Genomic DNA, 14,927 nt, shown 5'->3' with positions numbered 1-14,927 from the left:
TTTTTTTTTTTATTTTGATGAGCTGGGTGTGGTGGCATGTGCCTGTAGTCTCAGCTACACAGAAGGCTGAGGAGGGAGGCTTGCTTGAGCCCAGGAGTTCGAGGCTGCAGTGGGCTAGGATTATGCCACTGCACTCTAGCCTAGGCAACAGAGTGAGACCCTATCTCTCAAAAATAAAAGAAAAGAAGAAGGAAAAATCCAGAGAAAATAAGATGTGGAGAATTCAGTTTTTAGAAGAATTAATCTTTAAACTTATGTTGGGCCCCAGAACCTACAAAAATTGTAGAGCCCTTCCTGTCATCATAACTAAGTGTTGGTAGTTTTATTGATCCCTTTGCAGTTGTGATCCTTCCTCTGACTATGCAAAGGAAGTTTCAATTGGAATCTAAGACCGTGGTGTTAAATCAACTATTAGCAATGCTATCTGTCATTGGGTTAATATACAGTCACTGTGTATGTGCGTCCTGGCTCAGGTGAAACAGAAACCTCCCATTGATACTGAGGAGACGTTTTCCCACATAATCCCTCAGTACGGAATTTTCAGTGGCCTAAAAGGTAAGGCTGTTTCTTTGATCGGGGATTATGAGCTAGAAGCTGATTTACTCAGCATTAGAGGTGATTTAAGAGCATGTCCTTGAGTGTTATAGAAAGGGACTTTGCCACTTAGTGAATCTTGTGAGGTTAAAAACCTCAAAGCATACATTAAAATGAAATGAAAACCCTGCTTTATAGCTTGGGGTATCTCTCATGTCAGAGTAATTTTATAGCTTTCCCCAAGGTTGTTTTGTTGTGTGGTCATGTGAAGTAAAATTTAATGTGATGACTGAGCTTGTAAAAATAACCTATCTTTTCTGTTATTGGAGGTTTTCAGAAAATGTTCACGTGTGCTGGTCCTAATATAAGTGATCCCAACTTAATCTTTTTCAAAAAGCACTATTTAAAACAATTTATGTAGATTATTCAGGTTCTGAAGTTTAAGTTCATTTCAGAAAAGTAACCTAGAGCAAAATGATGGCATCAAATTCAGGTGTTTTACTATCTACATGCTTATATTTTGTTTTTTTGGTTTTCTTAATATTTTTAACATAATTATGAACTATTTATTCAACCAAACCCATCTTTTGTTAACGTTAAAGCCAGTTTATTTATAGCTGTAAAATATAGTAGTAGTATAAATAGATTAAGCATTCAGAATGCCTTGGATATTACAGAACAAGGGATTAGTTGACCTTGGTGGAAATTTAACTTTGCGGTGCTGAATGGCTTCAGAAAATTATTCTAGAATGGTGTAGTTACAAGGGAAGGCTCTAGTGTGAAGGAAGCAAAAATTACATTAAGAAACAAGTGCTTGATTTGCTGAGTAAGTCACACGGAGAGATCTGTTGGTCTAAACAAATCCATTCTTTCCAAAATAATTCTACAGCAAAGATTTCTGGCACAAGGCTACTCCTCCTTTGATGTCCTCATACTTGGATGCTGGTGTGGAATTCGGATCTTTCTTGCCAATCAAAATATTTTGAAGACTTTAACACAAGGCCTTTGCATATATTTTCTTTTTGGACTTTTGGTGGTGATAGCAAAGCACTAAAAGAATTCAAAATGTTATTATAATAGGACGGTTTGTTATGGGAGCAGTTCAAGGGTGAGGGTGAAGATACCATCTTTGATGGGGAAACAAATGAACAAGGACTAGAGGTTTCCAGTAAAAACTGGAATTTAGTCTCTCACTATTTATCTAAAGAATAAACAAAACAGACATAGGCCAGGCGCTGTTGCTCACGCCTGTAATCCCCGCACTTTGGGAGGCCAAGGCAGGTGGATCACTTGAGGTCAGGAGTTCAAGACCAGCCTAGCCAATATAGTGAAATCCCGTCTCTACTAAAAATACAAAAATTCGCGAGGCATGGTGGTGGGTGCCTGTAATCCCGACTACTTGGGAGGTTGAGGCAGGAGAATCACTTGAATCCGGGAGGCAGATGCTGCAGTGAGCCAAGATCACACCACTGCACTCCAGCCTGGGCGACAGAGCAAGTCTCCATCTCAAAAATAAATAAATATATAAAAATAAACAAAACAGACATAGTCCCAGGGCATTTTCGATTCTGTGCCACGATGGGTGCTTTCTTTCCCCAGGTGTCGCATCAGCCGGATCTTACGAACCCCTCAGGGCTGTGCTCTCTTGGTTGGAGTGGGGGGCAGTGGCAAGCAGAGCTTGTCCAGGCTGGCAGCTTACCTTTGTGGCCTTGAGGTCTTTCAGATCACTCTGACCGAGGGCTATGGAATCCAGGAACTTCGGGTGAGTAAAGGAGACAGGCAGTTCTTCTGACCCTTCTGCTTGGCAGATAAAGCCGAGGCTCCCAGTGCGCCCACCTGGGCTGTGACTCCCAGATTTGGCCAAGGCCTCCCCAACCACAGGACAGCGGGAGCTCTTTAGAGCAGTAATTGACCTTTGGCGGTTTTGCCTTTATGGTCAAATTAGTAATAATAAATTTTTACAAGTTTTATGTAGGTTTAATAACATGTAAACCTGGCTTAGAAAATATTTACTTAAATACTTGCTTACACAAATGTCTTTCTGTTTTCTATTAATCAAACCTGATGCTTATCGCCATTAGTGTTCCTGTATGACAGGTTGGGGAAAAAGACACTAACTTCACAAGTGAAAATAGATTTCTTCCACATTGGATAAGAATAGGAGAAGATGATGCAATAGGAGTAACACGTTCAGGAAACTCTCGTGTGTTTTTCAAGCTTTGCTTTTAGTAACAAATGTACTTACAAAATAGTACCTACAATTTGTGCCAAGTGATATTTTAAATTTTAAAAAATCACGTATTTTTAATATTACTAATGAAATAAAACCCATTTTCAGTAAAATAGGACAGTTGTTAAAATGAGCAGACTTCTTTTTATGGCACTGCTTGAAAAAGGCGTCAATGAATTCGCTTGTACTCAGTGAGAAGGGAGTTGGTGATCTGAGTCTGTTTTCATCTCTCTGCTGCAGTAAGCCAGAAACACAACACTTATCCTTACATGTCGGAAATGGAGGTGGTGTCGCACTGCTGTCCCCTAGAATGGGGTCTCTCAGAGAAGGAATATGTGAACCAGTGAAAGGCACCCCACAGTGCTATGGCGATACAGTTACTCAGTTCTCCCTGGCACTCACACACATCCTCCCAACGCCGCATCAGCATTTTAACAAAACATGAATGATGGCCTTTCCTTACAGGTAGATCTTGCCAATTTGTACATCCGAACTGGAGCCAAGAACATGCCCACTGTATTCCTGCTGACAGATGCCCAGGTTCTAGACGAGAGCTTCCTCATGCTGATTAATGACTTGCTGGCATCAGGTGATTAAACCAACACATTTCTTGAAAGATCTTCCCCAGTGACAAATTATCTGTAGTTTCAGTGAACTTTAAAGAGAGAGAATTCGTCTTTGAGATGTTTGCTGGGCAGTCTTTGGGGAGAAACCTATAAACCTAACTAATTTGAGGTGTATTGCTTTCTTAGTCTGTTTGTGGATGAGAAGGCCTTCAGTGAAGCAAATGTTCTTCCTACGTGTGTGGGCGTAGAGGGTGTGTTCATCATGGCTTATGTGTGTTGTATGTCTTGTAAATAAAAAAGAAACATGACATTTCTGATTTGAAACTCATCATTTATGCTGAACTTTGTCTTGTAAAACATTTCAAACGTTTAAAAGTTATATGTAAAATTTAAATTGCAATGATCTTTTAGTAATTCTACTCATTCTTTGGGGCAGGAGAAATCCCAGATCTGTTCAGCGATGAAGATGTGGACAAGATAATTTCTGGAATTCATAATGAAGTTCATGCTCTGGGCATGGTGGACTCCAGAGAAAACTGTTGGAAATTCTTTTTGGCCAGGGTGCGACTACAGCTCAAAGTAAGAAATACTTGCTTAATTGGCATATTAGTTAAAACCTGCTATTGCAACTATCTGGTTCTATTCTGAGTTTTTTATTATGAGTTTGGATTTCAGTAATGCATTTTGAAAGGATGTGTGCATTTTTACACACCTGTATCTGGAGCGTATCTTCCTAAAGTGTCCCATGATGCTGGGCTCCTGCAAAGCACTGCTGAGCAGTGTGTGCAGTCCTCAGCTGAAGCGCCTGTGGTCCGTGCCCTTGAGGAACTTACACTATTATAGAACACAGGAGACGTCACAAATAATTATCATACAATATAAATGTAAACAGTGCTGTGGGATTACAGAGGAGCGCAGTATCCTTCGTCACTGGAGCTGGTCATCCTGGAGGACATGATGAGCCACGTGTCAAGCATGGAGAAGAATTCAAAGGGAGGAGTTTTCAGGGACGGGAAATGGCATTTATATAAAGGTCAAGTGCATGGTACACATTTGGAGAAACCCAAGTTACCTCTAAAGGCCTGGAACATAGAGTTCTTATAGGGAGAGTGAGATCAATAAATCTGGAAAAGTAAATTGGAATGAGATAAGAGATTTCTAAATCATGAAGTGAATAGTGAGGAGAGTTTTGAATTAAGAAAGTGATGATGATGTCAGTAACTTCAAGGAAAGGAATTTAGAAGTAACACTCAGATGGGCCAGGCGCAGTGGCTCACGCCTGTAATCCCAGCACTTTGGGAAGCCATGGCGGGAGGATCACCTGAGGTCAGGAGTTCAAGACCAACCTGGTCAACATGATGAAACCCCATCTCTACTAAAAATACAAAAATTAGCCAGGTTTGGTGGCATGCGCCTGTAATCCCAGCTACTGGGGTGGCTGAGACAGGAGAATCACTTGAACCCAGGAGGCAGAGGTTGCAGTGAGCCAAGATCACGCCATTACACTCCAGCCTGGGTGACAGAGTGACACTCTGTCTCAAAAACAAAAGAAGTAATGCTCAGATGTTCTGAAGGATTACCCCAGTGTTCTTCCTCATTGGCTGCTCTGTGCTATAGTGTATCACATAGGCAGACAATATAACCAGATAATAGAACAATAAAGGTCAAGTATCACAAGATAACAGGGAGAGCCTCCAAACTCATCAGGAAGCCAATTTAAGAATGCTGCTAGGACAATTCAGGCTTTCTAGTATGGAATGGTTAGTAATCTAGGAATGCTGCTGCTTAACTGTTGCTTCTCATGTTGTTATGCCTGTCAAGTTAGTGGCAGGCTGTGGCAGCTATAGAGCTGGAGTATTTAAGGACAGGAGATGGGGACTGGCACTGGCCCTGAATATGCCTTTGATTGGACATTAGGGAGTAGAGTCACTAAGTTTCTCCAACATTCTGCTATTTCAAGTTTCACATTAATTTTACTAAGCAATTCTGGGCTGAGGTTAGAAGGTTAGAACTTAAGGTTCAGTTGCCCAAAGAGGTTTCTCCCCATCAAAAATAGACTAAGAATACATTTGTCAGCTAGGAACAAGGCCAGGGATTTCTTCCTGTTCCATTGTGATATACTAGAATCAAATTTTCTTTATCGAATGGGAAAACAAGTACAATGTTAGAATTTGAGGTAGTAATAGTATAAATCAGTGGTTCTCATAATCTATTGCTCAGAGCTGCAGAATCAACATCAACAAGAAACTTTTGAAAAATGTAGTTTCTCCAACTCCACCCCAGACCTCCTGAAGCAGAAACTTTGGGTGGCCCCAGAAATCTCTCTTAACAAGGCCTCCAGGTGATTCAGAGGCATGATGAAATTTAAGAGCCATTGTTATAAATAGTGCCAGAATGAACATTGTATATATCTTGCATGCTCAACTTTGCTTGCATCTACAGGATAAATTCCTAGAATGGATATTGCTAGATTCAATAGTTACAGCTTGTGGTAGTTTTAAAACATGCCTTCAAATTCTTTGATGCTCTTCTTACTCACAGGTGGCATCTAGATCCCCTCTTCTTGAATTTGGGTGGGGAGCTTATGAATCTTCAGCTAATATCCAGTATGACAGAGATGATGCTGAGCAACAACTAAGGCTAAGTCATAAAGGGCTCAATTTGCTATTGGATTGTACATATTTTTGTTTATAAGAGTTCTGTGTATTTATATGTGTCTCATGTATATTTTTCCTATTCTTTTGTCTTTTAAATGTACTTATGGCGCATGTTCATTTATAGGTCTGTAACTTTCCAATTTTTTAACGGTTTATGTATTAGATTAATCAGTTTTTCCCTTAATGCATCCTCAGATCCATTTCTTAGAAAAGTATTTTACTCTTCAAGATAATCTCTTTTTATTTTTTGTTTTTATTTATTTACTTATTTATTTTTTGAGACAGAGTTTCACTCTTGTTGCCCAGGCTGGAATGCAATGGCGTGATCTGAGCTCACTGCAGCCTCTGCCTCCTGGGTTCAAGTGATTCTCCTGCCTCAGCCTCCCAAGTAACTGGGATTACAGGTGCCGGCCACCACACTTGGCTAATATTTTGTATTTTTAGTAAAGATGGGGTTTCACCATGTTGGACAGGCTGGTCTCGAACTCATGGCCTCATGTCCACCTGCCTTGGCCTCCCAAAGTGCTGGTATTACAGGCATGAGCAAGATAATCTTTACTAGAAGCAGTTGGAACCCACATTGAGCTACAGTAAGAGAAAACTCAACAGTTTCTTGAAGCCTTTCACAATAGCAAGTCCAGACTGGCTCAGTATTACCCTTAGAGGCCCCTTAGAAAAGATGCTCATCTCTCGTCTTTCCCTTCTGCCTGCTTTTGTCGTGATGCCTCTTGCCTCCTGATCACAGGTGGGTACAGTATGTTTATGTTCCAGGCAGGGGGATGGAAGGGGAAGAGGACCTGGAGACTCTGTACCAGGAAACCTAAGCTCCTCCCCAAAACCCTAAGCTGATGTCTGACTGGCCTCAAATGCTTCCCATGCTGTCTCCAGCTACTAAGGAGTCTGCGGGAGTAAATATTTAATTTGGGGACGTTGCCTTTATGAGTAAAATTTGAAATGGGTTTTGGAATAGTTTTAAAAAGAAGCAGTATCAGTCATTTCAGTGCCTATATGCTTTCATGCTCTGTTTAAAACTTTGCTACCTCTGAAATACATTTTTTATTAAATATGGTGAAGTGTGAGCTGAGAGGTTTCAGGTTATTTTTCCCAAAAAGCTGTCTTCTTGCCTAAACACCATGTGTTTCTTCCTTACCAGCTTCAAATACCATCTTTAGTGTGTGTCCAATAGCCATATTAATTGTGTCTGTTTCTAAATTCTCTGTTCTCTTTTCTTGTTAACTCTCTGCTACTGATTTCAGCATTGCACTATAAATTAGTAAAGCTTTATCATTTATTTCCATTTCCAGTTGCTCTTTCTTGTTAAGCTTTTTCTACTTATTCTCCTGTGTTTATATGTTTGGATAAGTATTAGCATCATTTTGTCAAATTCTCAACACACTCCATGTCAACTTTGATTGAAATCATGCTGAATGCTTATTTTATATTAGAATTTAATCTTCAGGGTACAGTGTCTTTTATTGCTTTTAGAGAAAGATTGTTTCATAAAGTTTTGTAATGGTGTATTATTTGTATATAGGAGAGCTATTGATTTTTAACTTTATAATCAGCAACCTTACTGTCTCTCTTATAGTTTCTAATAGTTGGTTGATATCATATAGCCTGCAAGTAAATATATTTTGTCTTTCCTGCTATTCTGTTTTTCTGCTCTTCTCCCTCATTGCATTGGCAAATATTGCAGAACATTAAGTAATTTTGATAATAGTAGGAATTCTCTCTTAATTCTTACTTTAATGGGGATGTGTCTAATGTTTCACAGTTAGGTTTTATGTTGGCTTTTGATTCAGAATATGTATCTTGTCAAAGAAGTATCAACCTAGTAAATTCATTTTCAGCATCTATTGAGATATGTATATGTTTTTTTCCTTGTACTTACTAATATTCATATAATACAGAATGATATGCGGAAGTTTTACATTTTTATATTTTTATATCCATCAGCCTTTTTCTTTGTTTCCTTTGGGTCTGTGTGTAGGCAGACCTTACCGAAACTGAGGTCAGTTTTGTGTTCATCTCTATTGTTGTCTAATCCTTTTTATGGTCTCATTTTTTAGTATTTAACTCAATGCAAGATGGAATTTATTTTGGAGTTAGATTTGGATAATTCCCCACCCCTACCCCCCGATCATCACAGGACTATTAATTGAATGGCTTATCTCTTCCCTACTAAAATGAGTAGGAGGTTGGTTTTGTTTTTGTTATGTGCTATTTTGTTTTTAACATGGAGTAGAACTAGGATATCTCTGTCAGAAGAAGGGATCCCACTTCTGATCCCCTTTGGCCTTGTCACTTAGTTCGATCCATCCTGCAGAAGGCTGATGGTCAGCACCATGACCTCTTTACCTTGAAGGAGAACTGTTATGGTAAAAATGAGTAGTATTTTAGCCTGAAAATGCCAACTTCTTTCTTTTAATTTATGTATATTACCCCCACATCCTTGGAATTTTAAAGAAGAATTCCAAATTGCTCTATGTTATTTTCAGATATCATGATACTCACCAGTGTGTACTAAAGACTCAGAATTTCTGATGAGCTGATATCTCCTTTGCATACATTCCAAGCCGGGCACCGTGGAAAGCTTAATGTGTTACAAGGGGTTGGTGAGCACACCTGGCAGGTCAAGCTAAATGATGTGAAGTTGCCACCCCATTACCCATGCTCACCACCCAAAGTCAGTTCCCACTTGGAATGCAGAGACAATGAGAACCTGTTGGCATGCAAAATGTGACCCCTGAATCCCAGAGGGCAGTTCTCATTAACAACCATCAGATGTGTGTCCTTGGATTGCCTCAAATAAGCCAATGAATAGCAATGCCAGATGCCTTCTCTCCTTCACATTTGTCTATGTGCATCTTTTCCCACACAGTTCTCATCTTACAGCTAGAATACAGAACTTCCGTCTCCTCTCTGGTGGACCTTAGTTAACCCAGTAACTTTTCTTTCTTACTTTCCTTCCTGACCATCTGATGCTGTAGTGCAGAGGACACTTGATTTATGTGGCAGCCTCTGATTCCCTCCCAAGATTTTAGATATTTGCCTCGTTATCTACCTACTTAAGTGTATATATAGGATCCATTTCTGATCATTTAAAAAATATATACTCATTGGAGAGAATTTAAAAATACAAAACAACATGAAAACAATATTTTTAAACTACCCTTAATAATATTGCCTAGAGATAACATATTGGTATCTTTCCTCTCAGTTTTCTAAGTGCATATAAACATGAAGTATATATTCAGAACTAAAAAATTTTTATTCACATCTCACGCAGTCTTCTTTAATTACCTACCCATTTCCTTTTCTGATTAGAAGGCTCCCATAGCGGGTAAAAATCAAATGATTCAAGAATTTGGTGAATGGAATGAACTATTTAACTGAAATGCACTTTATTCTAAACAACTCTTTGTAGAAAAAGTCCTTTATCCATTTATAGCTTTTTCCAAATTTCCTATTGGTTTGCTGTAACTTCATATTGTTTTATATGAGCACTTTATATAGTGGATATTATTTATATGTCCAGAATGTTCTGGTATGGTGTTTCCAGTTCTTTTTTTAATTTATCATAATTCTGCTAACTTTATGATGACCTCCTGTTTTACATTCATATGTGTTAAAAATGTTAAATTTTTATTTTATGGCTTTCATGTGTTAAGGCTTTTTTAGGAAGCAATTTTTGCACTCTATGGTTATAAAAATATTATTCTGAATTTTCTTTACATTAATTTATAATATTTTTAATGTTCAGCCAGACAGTTTTGTGTAAATTATAAGATGGCTTTTCTACTATTCCACCCCTGAATACCCTCAATGCCATTTATTATATAAACTCTCTTTTATCACTGATTCAAAATGCTATTTATCTCATCTATTAAATTCCTAAATATATGAGATTCTATTTGGGGCTGTCTATTATGTCCCATTAATTTGTTTCTGCATAATTGCCACACTGCATAATAAACACACATAATTGGTGTGTTTGTTATAGCCTTATAGTATATTCTGGACTCTAGTAGAGCAAGATCACCTTCCTTTTCCACATTTACTTAGTTATTTGCACCTTTAATTTCCTGGATTGAGTATGAAATCAGTTTGACGACTTTTAAAAAAATTCAATGAAAATGTATAGACCGATTTTGGGGGATAATGGATATAATTACAATATTGAATATTTTTATTCATTCACCTACACTGTTTTCCTTGTTATAATTTAAGGTTTATTCTTGATAGTGTGAATTCTTTCACAACACAAAGGGTATTATTCCAGATATCCTTTGATCTTCTTACTCGTTTTTATTCTGGCTGAACTTTAAAATCATTTTGCTAAATTCTGCTAATCCTGTTGGGAATTATTAGAATCACCTGAAATTTGTTAATGAATGTGGGAAGAATTAGCATCTTTATAATAATTGACCTCTTCCGAGAATGTGGCACATCTCTTCCTTTAGTCAAAATGTCTTTGAGCTTGGAAAAAGCAACTAATTCTCTTCAATTCATTTTACACATTTCTCATTAAGTTCTTTTCTCAATATTTTATAGCATTTTCCACTCCTGCCAAATTTCTAACTGATCACTGTGGACATAAAAGAAAGCCATTGGATGGAGGGAAGGAGGAATGATGGATATTTAGTTATGTGTTTGTTTTAGCAACCAATTCAGTGCACACATTAATTCCACTAGCTTTTGCATTTTGTTCTTTAGAGTTTGCTGAGTAGACAGATCATCTTTTAATTTTTAATCCTTTTAATAATCACCACTTTCCTATATCTTGGGACAGTCATACTTTCTGAACAACAGTTAAAATTTTTAAGTAACTATAATGATCATCTTTATTCATTTATTTATTTATGTAATGGGAATGCCGTTAACTTTCCATCATTGAGTATTGGATGAAATGTTGGCCTGAGGTATTTTAAATATTTTTTAGGAAAAGGTGTTGCAGTTTATCCTATTCGTTTTTATTTAAACCCCCTTCTTTTATCTTCTTTTTCATCTTGGCTAGTTCTACTATGAATTTCTATTATTTTCTTTCCTTCCAACCTCTTGAGAGTGCTATGCAAGTTTTTATTATTTTCTTCAGGTTCTTATATTACATCAACTTCAGAGGAATTAGCTGCCTTGCAGTCTGCAGGAGCTTTTCTGTTTTTCTTGGTTTTATAGTATTTCTTCCTCTGGCTCCACTTAGGCTTCTTCCCTCTTCTTCCTTCTTGGATAGTAGAGACAGCAATTCACAGCTAAAGTATGGCAACAGACAAGGTGGGTGATTTCCTCCTGGCTCACGCTGCGTCATGTGCAGGGACCTAAGAGTGTCAACGAAAATGTCAAGCCCACTTGTATGCAAGCAACAGATTAACACAGACACACATGGCATAAGCCAAAAGACTTAGTAGTAACGCAAGTAATTTTCAGGGTATGTTTTTCATTTTGTGTAAAACCTCAACTACTCACCTGGCCAGTGGAAAATCCGTTATCGCAGAACCTTATCCTTATAAGATTGTGTAGTCGAGTCTCTTCAAACCTACCTCTGGCTGAGGAGCAGAACGTTTGACTTCTTTCCCTTATGCGGATAGCCATCTCGACGGCTTCATTCATGAGAGGGGCACTCTTCACCCCTCCTGCCGTACATCCTGACACATGCACTAATGAGGAACAAGAAACACTCTAACAGCCAGCTTGCCCATCACTGGTTCCAGAGCTCTGTGAGTCTCTATGCTGCCAACTGTGTTTTGCTTTGCAGGACCATATCTCTCTGGATACAGTGCTCTAGTTTCTGTCCTCCCATTTTCTGTTATTATTTGATGTAAGTAGAATGAAAAGAACTTTAGAGAAAGACAAAAGGTGCAACCTTGTACTCTGTATCTGAGGTTCACCCTCTTTAAGATTAGATAAAACAACAAAACCTCAAAAAAATTAGGACACAAATATCAATGTTTTATTTTGCCCAGAAAAGCTTTTTTCAAACTGCTATATGTTTACTCATTCATTTAGCCATTCATCACTCAGCAAATATGTACTGAGTGCCCGTGATGTGCTGAGTCCTTGGAATGTGACAGGGAGCAAAGGCTAACCCAGCCACTGCCCACCTAGAGCCACCTCATTCAATCCGGTAATCACACACAAAAAGTAAAATCACAACGATGTACTTGAGAGAGAAAGGTTATGTAGGATAACAGAAGACAGGGCAAGGAAGATGTCACGAAAAAATAGTGATCAAGAAGAGAGTTCCAAAGCATGAATAGAAGTCTTTCTATTATCTTATATTGTAAAAGAAAATTTTTACACCAGAAATCCAGTGCTTAATCCCTTGAGTAAGAATATCACTGTGTGTTGAATAGCCTTTGCATTTTGGAAAGCATGTCGTGCTTTTCTCATTTTGCTAGCATTCAGCTGTGGGGCTTGCTGGTAGAGTCTGAGGCCTGTTCTGGCAATGATGCATGTGTGTAGAGTTACCCCATTGCATCAGCAGAAACACCGGCTACTCTAACAGAGCAGTGCTGATCGGAAGCCAGAGACTTGGCATGACACAATTCAAATAAAGCCCCAGCCAGAAGAAAGAAAAATAGGCATCTGATTTTCTTTAAAAACAAAACAAAACTTATACGTTGTTATGGGGCTAGAGACTGGCTTGGAACGCAGTCTGTGACCAGTGCAGGCGCTGGTGACAAGCACGGCAGCTGAGACAAGGGCTCTACTTCCTGTCTTCCCCCTCAGGAATAGGTTTGCTCTTTGCTATCTGTTGGGATTCCACACACAGTTTTCTTTGTGAATAGGAGACTTTTGTTCAGAAAAAGAAAGAAAAATTAACTAAAACTCCCTGATGTCAAACATTCTTCTAGCAAAAATTTGTAATGTCCAATATTTACATAAGTCAAAGGTTATGGGACTGAGTTCATTGTGTGCTATCTAAAAGGGAAATAAATAAGAAAATGTATTGAGTGTGCACATGTTGAAGCTATTGGATCTTTTAAGAACAAATTGAAATTGAAAGGTAATTAGATAGGGGGGTGATACAGGAAGATACGAGGACCATGATAAAGTGACCCTGAAGCAGTCAAACCTGGGAAGGTTTTCCCCACTAAACCTCCATTCCTGCGAGGGTTTCCTCAGTTTTAGACGTGATTATTCTTGAAAAATACTGAGACTTTTGAGGATAAATGCAAACGTAAGTGATGAACGGAAGCTTCTGAAGTAAATATGTGGGAGGGTTACTACCATCTGAGAATAAACTGTATCAACTGGAAAAAACATACAGAGTGACTGTAGCAATTCACATTTTCATTACCAGATGAAATGGACTGAGTCCCGTTAGTGATCTACAAATAAATATGTACTGACGATGAGATCTTATCTAAAAGAAATGAAAACATATTACAAAGCATGGGGAAAAGTGGGTTCCTGCAAATGAGTCATAACACCTGTGTGGGCAAAAGAAAAAAAAAAAGGAATAGAAAATTCTATGGTATGAATTCCAAAAGCAAGTTCCTGACATCCAAATGTTAGAGCTGCAGGAAGTACATAGATGGTGATTTCAGGGTTTGCTTTTTACTTGTGAGAATTTGCTTTGAGAAAAAAGCACAGCTGCCAGAGGCATTTTTAACTTTTTTTTTTTTTTTTCCACTGACTTTCCTTTCTAATCCCACTGTTGGAAACTAACTTAAGCCAATTTGCGCACTCGCAATTATCAAGAACTTTTTGGTGGGGGTGGGAGGAGAAAGGACGGTGTAGTTCAGTGAGTTTAGGTACTTCAAGGTAGATGACATCTGTTGGGTGAGGGAGAGGGCTTTTTCCCCAAATCTCCCAACTCAAGGTATGCTTCCAGGAAAGGATGTCTCAGACTGAAGCCTCCTACAGAGAGTTGATTGCTGATAATAAGGAGACACACACAGAAGCCTTACAACCTGCCCTATAATCTTAGTGTAATCCCAGCTCTGTTCTTCTGGGGACCTGGGTTGCCCATCCCTGGAGGTTTCTTTGGGGCAGATGTGGCAATATTTCCATGGAAAGATTCAGCTGATCTCATTGGAATCACATCAAAAGGCTAGACTCTTTATAAGCAGTTTACCAGAGGACTGGTCAAGTTCCAAAATCCCAAGGGCCGCTGCCCAAAATATAATTATTGGGATACCTTGATACTTAGATTTTTAAATTTTGTTCATACCTTGGCACAGCTATGCACACATTTTTGGTGGGGGGATTTTGTTTCATATATCTTGAACATTACTTATTTCCTCAGTGAAAAATCATGTCTACCATCCATGATGCTGCCTAACCAAACATTTATGTTGACAAGAGAAGTCGTTGGCTAAGAGCTTCTGGTAGCTGGCTCTGCAGTGTGGGCTTCCATTAGAGTCCATGCAAGACTGATTAGCCACCTCCCCACCAGTCTGTGTAGCCCTTGGTGGTATATTCCAGATATTAACCAACAGCCCCTAAGGTGTAAAATAAAATGACTATTCACATGCATATTATACTACTAGTTAAATTATAGACAATATAACACCCTTTTAAAATTATTTATTTTGTTTTTATTTCTTATAAGCCCTTTGCTATACTAAGTTTTCATTAAATTAAGGGAAATATAATGGGAAAATTATTTGGAATGATTTTTCCCTCACAGTAATGTTCCTTGTGACAACTGGGGTTTACCTCAGGTTATCTGTAAAGTTGTGTAAACTATCTTAGAAAAGAGCAGAATAACCAATGGTTTCTAGACATTAGCATGGGTTTCTGGAAAAATCTCACATGACACCACTACCAAGGAAAGCTGCGTGGCAGGAGAAATTTTATGCTCAATTTTTAGCAAAACTAGAAATTACTGAGCAATGAATTGGGTCAATTACTGCACTTTCAAGGCTAGCGTGACACTCTCCTTTCCCTTCAAAGGAATTACTAATGAACAAGTATATTTCTGTAATTTAATTCCCA

The 14,927-nt window shown here is 38.4% G+C and overlaps 1 protein-coding gene across 1 annotated transcript in view; it reads left to right on the top strand.

The window, feature by feature from the left end:
* The window catches only part of DNAH11 (dynein axonemal heavy chain 11), a 385,830-nt gene that overhangs the window by 211,738 nt on the left and 159,165 nt on the right, over positions 1-14,927 (top strand). Inside the window, exons 52-54 of the mRNA XM_065542209.2 lie at positions 2,134-2,296; positions 3,230-3,353; positions 3,767-3,909. Coding sequence (XP_065398281.1) covers positions 2,134-2,296; positions 3,230-3,353; positions 3,767-3,909 — 430 coding nt within the window. The remainder of the gene's footprint in view (positions 1-2,133; positions 2,297-3,229; positions 3,354-3,766; positions 3,910-14,927) is intronic.

The sequence above is a fragment of the Macaca fascicularis genome, chromosome 3 (assembly GCF_037993035.2).
Source record: "Macaca fascicularis isolate 582-1 chromosome 3, T2T-MFA8v1.1".
In the NCBI taxonomy this organism is placed as follows: domain Eukaryota; kingdom Metazoa; phylum Chordata; class Mammalia; order Primates; family Cercopithecidae; genus Macaca; species Macaca fascicularis.
This window is presented reverse-complemented; position numbering and strand designations above follow the sequence as displayed.